This window comes from Malus sylvestris, chromosome 7 (genome assembly GCF_916048215.2).
Source record: "Malus sylvestris chromosome 7, drMalSylv7.2, whole genome shotgun sequence".
NCBI lineage: Eukaryota > Viridiplantae > Streptophyta > Magnoliopsida > Rosales > Rosaceae > Malus > Malus sylvestris.
Window position 1 is genome coordinate 30,919,591 of NC_062266.1, and position 6,982 is coordinate 30,926,572.

The following is a 6,982-nucleotide window of genomic DNA, read 5'->3' on the forward strand; positions in this document are numbered from 1 at the left end:
CACAGAAACCTTAACAAAAAAAAGTGAAGACAGCGGCTCATCACTTCCAAGTTATCCAATAGCAGATGCTGCAACAGACGCAAAAGTACAAATTATTCTCGATCCAGGTTCACGACATGGATACGATCATACCATACTTCACTCGACAAAGTACGCAGAAGCTAGTTAAATGTCAAACATATGGCAAAAGCACCAATCTATGAACTATAACGGGTACGGTTTGCCATTAGAGACATTACCAAATAGATTAGCCGTAGCATCGGATTGGATCATTGCATCCCTTCTCAGTAGATTGCCTAAAACCAAAACGCCCCCCTTTTGCAAGGTACTGCTGGTGGTACTCCTCCGCTCGGTAGAACTTCTTGGCAGGAAGGATCTCTGTGACAATCTTTCGGTTCACTTTCTTCTGGTGTTGTTCCAGAGATTCACGTGCTTCCTTCTCTTGCTCAGGTGTATAGAAGTATATTCCAGATCTGTATTGTGTCCCAACATCACCCCCCTGCTCATTACAGATAGATAAACTGTTATGGTTCCTTTCCTTGAGTCATAATAAGAAAAATATAAATCTTTCGATTACGCACAAATTAGAAAAATCAAATATCACACAGTAGAATTTTTCTTTAGGAGAATAACTAGGACAAATATATAACAGTATGGATTCACAAAGAGAAAGATGAATTATGGGTTCACTAAATAAGAGTTTGATAAGTGAAACAGGGAATTATAAACAAGCCAAGTCCTGCAAATGATCTTCTATCATGAAACTGAGATCTCATTGACAAACGCTGCTACGTGCAACTTGTTGAAGTCCTGCTCAAGAACTTGTTCTGCTATTTTTATCATTCCCTTCTTTCGTAACTTGAACCCTCATGCAAAGTACTGGAACCGGCTACGTGTTTCGGTAACTTACCATTACAAAGAAAGGAGTTACGAGAATTCATAGCAATGAGGCATCTTTTTGTTGGGTGTATTACACTACGAGTCTAATGCACTAGGCTTCCCTCTCCATATATAATTTATTTCAACTTTTTGGTAGGGGGAAACTGAACTTAGAGACCAATTGGACTACGCCTTAAGGCCTTACCACATCGGGCATCCACTCCTACAATGTCACATATGTTCTTAATAAATCTAAAACAAACCTGTCTACCACTCCATCAACACAATAGGTGAAGATAACCTCATCGATTGCCCGAAATGGATATAGTGCACCCTACTTCCGTTTCTAATTTCATCCTCTAACAGGCTTCCCATTTAACACCAGTCTATGCCATCTATTTTCAAGAATCTAAACGACCTCAAGTAATTGTATGAACTCAAAGGAAAAATCCAGCAATTCAGCAGAACCATTCTAAACTGAACATAACACAAACATAAAAAGTGTATTGCTAATCGATTTTCAATAAGATAATGTTTACTCATGCTACTAACTTACCACGAATCCAAAAAGAAAGAAGCCAAATTCCTAAAGTGAATGCTTTTAGCACTCAACGATGGGACATTGACTGAAGCAACTGCAAGAGGGCTTCTTAGATAAAGTTCCTATCATGACCTTCTTCATTACAATTTCAGATCATAGCGAACATATTCTAGTGAAAAGAGTCACTCCTATTTCGGAATAGGAAAAAGCCTGAAACGTGAAGAAGTACTCATAATCGGAGCATCTAGACAGAGACGTTCAAACATTTGAATTCTCAGTAGTAACTTGATTAAAAAGAAAATAGCTTCTCTACTAAGATAACAAGTTAACATCAGTTAAATGAATGAGCAAATTAGGATTAACTAATTCAGTACAAGAAGTTGTATACTCAATCACAATCTCCTTTTGTTTGTCGTGCTTTTTATGAATGCGGTTGATAATCGTGCTTTTTTTGAAAGCGACTGATAAATAACTTACAGACACCAAAACCTCAACCTCTTCAAAAATTTCAATGAAACACACAGAAAAACAACAACTAAAATTCATCAATAAACACACACGATTATCAACCCAAAGCAATCAAATTTCACAAAATCTCGTCCAACCCACAACAAATTATCAAAATTTAGAGCAACCCACCTGACGATTGAGCGTGGTGGGGTCGTGCCTGGACCAGAAAAGATCGAGCAGGCTCTCAAAGTTGCACTCTTTAGGGTCGTACTGCACTCTCACAACCTCCGAGTGCTGGGTGGTGCCGGTACACACGTCCTCGTAACTCGGGTTGTGCAGAAACCCCTGGGTGTACCCAACCTCCGTCTTCGTCACGCCGGGTACTCGCTGAAACGCCAGCTCGACACCCCAGAAGCACCCGGCTCCAAACTGGGCGAACTGCTGACCCGGCGCCGGAACGTCATCGTCGGGGCCCTGGGCGATGGAGGAGGATTCGGAGTTGGGGTCAGCGGTCTTGGGGCCAAAGCCGAGCTTGTTGAGGATGTTCATTTGGGGGGTGCGGAAGGAGATGGTCCTGTGGGTTTGCGGGAAAATGGAGGCGGGTTTGTGTCGGAGTTTAGAGAGAGAAAGGAAGGGGTTCGAGAGAGAGAATTTAGGTGCCGTTGCGGTGGTGGTGGTGGTGGTGGAGATGAGTGGTGAAGTGGTGGAGATAGCGGTGAAGGTTTTGAGCATTTTTTGGGTGTGACGTGTTGCTGCTGGACTAAAATGGAAGTTTCGCCTCGTAACGTTTCTTTCTTCTTGTTTATTATATTATTTCTTTATTTATTTTTGTTGGATTTTTTTTTAATTTTTTCATGATTATTATTTTGATCCAATAATTGAAAAAGAAAATATGCTCATATGTGGCCGTGTTCAAAATGTTTACAAAATTGTTGGTTTTTAGTTGAAATATTTGACAACAATGATCGATATAGAAAGGAGGAGTGAAACACAAAATTCAAATGTATCGGCAAAATATAAGAAAAGTTATAAATATCTACGATATTTATCGATTCATTATAGAAATTTTGTTGAAACTCATTGTAGATTTCGAATTTTTTTTAATTTCAATTAAATTTAATGGGTTGATATACTGCAAATTTTCATAATTATGTTGAAAACAACATATTGATATCAATATATTCATAAATATTGTCTCATAAATTTGCATGTTGAAATTTACACCATATCAATATTTTAAACATTAATAAATATTATTTCATTTTCTCAGGAAAATAAAAATGATGGCTTTTAACAAACAAGATTTCATCAACTTATATGTGTTTTTTAATAATTCAATTTTGTGTTCTAGGGATTGTGTGGCGCCTTCTGGGAGCTTGGCGGGTAGTTTACCCATATGAGGTCGGACCACGGGAGGATAAGAATCGATAATGAACATTCTCCTTTTAAACAAGGGAACTTTAACGAAAAGCATCCGGTACTGTTCACTTTAACGAAAAACCACATTTTTACACTAAAAAGTCAATCTTGGTACTATTCACTTTACCCTTTATTTTGTCCTTATCATTAAAACTCAAAGTTTTCAAGCCATTTTCATTAGTTTTTCTTTTAAACAATGTTGTGACTTGTGAGCAATGAGCATTACTTTCACAATATCATTTGACTACTTTCAAATTAGGGAATAGTCATTTTACAACCTTATAAGTATATTTTTCATTCTAAAAAAAAAATTAAAGCTTAGAATGAGAACTTTTAAGTGTCACTAACAATTCCCGTAAATTAAGAGCTTGTTTGGATGTGCTTTTAAAATGAATGAAAGTGTTTTTGGTGAAAATGATTTTGGAATCAATTCTTAGTAAAAATGCAAGTAAGTTATGAAAAAAATCATTTTAAGTACTTATTGGAAGAAGCATATAACTGGTGCTTCTTGCAGAAAGCACTTCAAATGCTTTTGGAATCTAAAAATATTTTCTCTATAAACGCTTTTAGTCATTTTAAAAGTACATCCAAATGAGTCATAATTGACTTATACTTTGACTAATAGAAGCTAATGAAATGCTGATTTTGTTGGGTGAACGTGAACGACATGATATTTCCAAAGATACTGCTCCAAAGAAAAGTTAATTCAACTACAAGTTATAATGAATTAAAATTTAGTACTCAAGCATGTACGTCATTGCATTAGTATGAATCGAAACTGAACGTGCTCCAACTGAATAGAAATCGAGTGACGCTAAGCAAACCAGTGGTTCAACTTTTTTTATTCTATCATTTTTTTTCTTTTGAACAAGGTTATTCTATCATTTATCTTTAGATTATTTACAGATTGGAGAACAAAACGTCAAAGCCTTGCTTTGGTCATTTGATGTAACCTAAAGTTGGTTTAAACAAAATTACAGGTTGCTGGTGGTGGTTAATACACCTACAGCCAAATACAATAAGATAATGAAACAATTTATTGTAATTTTGACACGTTTCTTAATTTAATATCAATTGCTTCTCAAAATTTCAGGAGGATTCTCCAATCACATCCGTTATTGTATATCGTGCGGTCAGAAATCATTGTAAATTTTTTTATTTAAAATTGAAAATAAACGGTACCTGACAAAAACTTATCGCACGATGTACGATGAACGAATGTGATTGGAGGATCCGATGAGGATCCTCTCTCCTCAAAATTGTTCGTTTCCTGATGTGGAAATAGACAAGCAGAAATCAGCAGACAGACCTTATCTCTTCTCTAATTTTGTGAATAACCCCGATTTGTTCTTAACACTGCATAACAAATTTGGATTTGGCGATAACCCTCTCAGTTATTTTGCATTATTTAGCTGTAAATAATAACCTGTATGTAATCAAATCTTAAATTTTGAGAAATTAAAAGGAAATTTATTATTAATTTTTCAAAAACCTGCAGGTGCTAGCCTGCTATACATATGCAATATGTATATATTCATCACAAATACAAACACTTAAATTGTCACATCCATATATAGCATGGCTGCAATAGACCAAAGATGGCCAACACAAAGGTATTAGGTTCAGCATGGATGAAAGCAGCTGAAGTAGGAATGTTGCTATTAGAAGAAGGGTTTGGAAGGTCGGAACCAGTTGCTGCCTCTGGTAAGCCGGTCGGTGCATAATCCTAGTTGTTTTCTACTTCTGCCATGAGCTTCATTCCTCCCAAGCAATATAGCTTGTTTCCATCCACAAAATACCAGCCACCAGGTTTTGTCAACGTGACTGTTGTGTTTCCTCCTGTATAAGTTTCTATAACTTTTGCTGTGTTGCAAACCTCAAAGCTTTCTTTGGTCACTTGGTTCACACTATTAGATGATGAGTACTGAAACCCTGAGAAAATAAACAAAAATAAGCAAAAATAAGTTAAACGGAAGTAATTTACCTAATTATTTTTTGTATAATTTTCTTGAAATCAAATCGACAAGTTATTCATCAAATTTTTGTTTTTTTCAATGACCACAAGTAACCGAGGGTATATAGAGATAAAAGACGTAGAATAAAATTGTTTTTTATATATGCAACCTTTCAATGGGATTATTCAAGACTTGCTCGTACTATTAACAGAAAATAAGATCTTTGGTTTTGAGTCATGGGGATAATGTACGCGTACTTACACAGAACATCGCCAACGTTAAATTTCTTGTCACTGGACCATGAATTGAGGTCGGTGCTTACGTCCCAGCCAGAGCTGCCCCCAACTATGTAAATTGAGGCGGAGCTTGTTAATGCAAATCCAAGGACAACAAGAACACAAGCTAGAATTTGAGGCAGCTTTGCCATTGTTAATGTGAGAGATAAGATGAGAAATAGTAAGAGGGAGAAGTTTCATTTATAGAAATATTGATGAATAATTAGATGACCTAACTTTGACTGTGAGAAGGATATGCATTTCTTGCTTAATTCCTTGATTAAATATTTTAATATTACAGACATTATTGTAATCTTATACTTTTTTTTGAGTGTGGGAGAACAATAATCTGCCTTAATTAACTAGTACCAAGTAATTAAACTTGGTCATAACTCATAAGGTCATGATTGGTAGATGATGACTTAACCAACTTACGTGCTCAAATTCCGGTGTAAAAAATCTCTATATATTCCTCACAAGGAAGTTGGTGAGCAGTTAAAGACCTCCATCTCCAAACCCTCTTTCCGGTGAAGTTTGGCAAAGAAGTATATGGAGATATAGACATGTTTTTGCTTTGCACAAGAAATTAAGATAGGAAATATGTTTTGCTTGTACAAACACTAGAACAAGTCTTGCAGCCTTCATATTTCATGTGTGTGAAAGTGTTTTTGTTCTGAGAATATAAATTTTACCTTCATGGGAAATGCCCTTCATTGCACATATATAATATTCTTCCTAGACCTTTTTTTTTTCTTTCACTCCATTGACAATTTGACCCTAAAAGCAATAGACTGCAGCAATTTTTTTTTCCAACAGCCCACATGAATGTGGGGATGCATATATCTACTAGGGACCCTCCTCAATTATTTGATTTGTAACAGAAGCAGCAACCAAATGACAAATTGCTGATTCCCATATTCAATTATTTGTGGAAAAAGAAGGGAAAAATTATATGATCTCATCCGGTTGAATTCCCAATTCATATGATAATGCAAAAGTGGGACACTGTCTTTTATTGAAGTTGATCTTCAGCTATCAATAAACTATATTGCATCCCATCCCAGTCCAATGTCCAAATAAAAGCACACTATTGTTTCTTTTTACAGAAAAAGTATTACAAGAGATTATGGGTTGCATGGTTTGAGTGATGAAGTTGTTAAAATGTGAGTATTCAACCCTTTATATGTGCTCGAGTTTTTATTAAGTGATATTGGAGCATATATGGCCGTAATAAGACCTAAAATATGAATACGTGGCTCTAATAATGTGTTAGAATGTAAACTTTATGAGCAACTAGTGAAGATGTCCAAAATAATTTTAACCCTTTTACATATGCAACATCCATTTTCAATATGAGAAGCCAAACAATGTGGAAAGTGTAAAGCCCATAGCTATATTCATTTGTACAGCACAATGTTGTCTCTTTGGAAACGTAGTACCAAGATTTAAGGATTGCATTGATT

At 35.8% G+C, this 6,982-nt stretch overlaps 1 protein-coding gene and 1 pseudogene across 2 annotated transcripts; both read right to left on the reverse strand.

The window, feature by feature from the left end:
* Positions 1-37: 37 nt before the first annotated feature.
* On the reverse strand, positions 38-2,646 carry LOC126630490 (peptide methionine sulfoxide reductase A1-like). Of its 2 annotated transcripts, XM_050300609.1 has the most exons (3): positions 2,060-2,646; positions 240-499; positions 38-68 (listed from the first exon to the last, which is right to left on the reverse strand). In XM_050300609.1, exons 1-2 carry the CDS (start codon positions 2,600-2,602, stop codon positions 248-250), a joined length of 795 nt encoding a protein of 264 aa, XP_050156566.1. In that variant the 5' UTR covers positions 2,603-2,646; the 3' UTR covers positions 38-68; positions 240-247. The 2 variants fall into 2 exon arrangements, with proteins under 2 accessions (XP_050156566.1, XP_050156565.1); XM_050300608.1 differs by having other exon boundaries at positions 38-499.
* A 2,091-nt stretch (positions 2,647-4,737) lies between these two features.
* Positions 4,738-5,707, reverse strand: LOC126627954 (blue copper protein-like; annotated as a pseudogene).
* Between the last annotated feature and the right edge of the window lie 1,275 nt (positions 5,708-6,982).

What these genes read in the sequence shown, in the direction of transcription:
- LOC126630490 (XM_050300609.1), bottom strand. Translation starts at nt 2,602, where the DNA reads ATGCTCAAAACCTTCACCGCTATCTCCACCACTTCACCACTCATCTCC. An exon ending in CCACCACGCTCAATCGTCAG is followed by an intron (nt 500 to 2,059) that starts GTGGGTTGCTCT and finishes TGTAATGAGCAG; the next exon opens with GGGGGTGATGTTGGGACACA.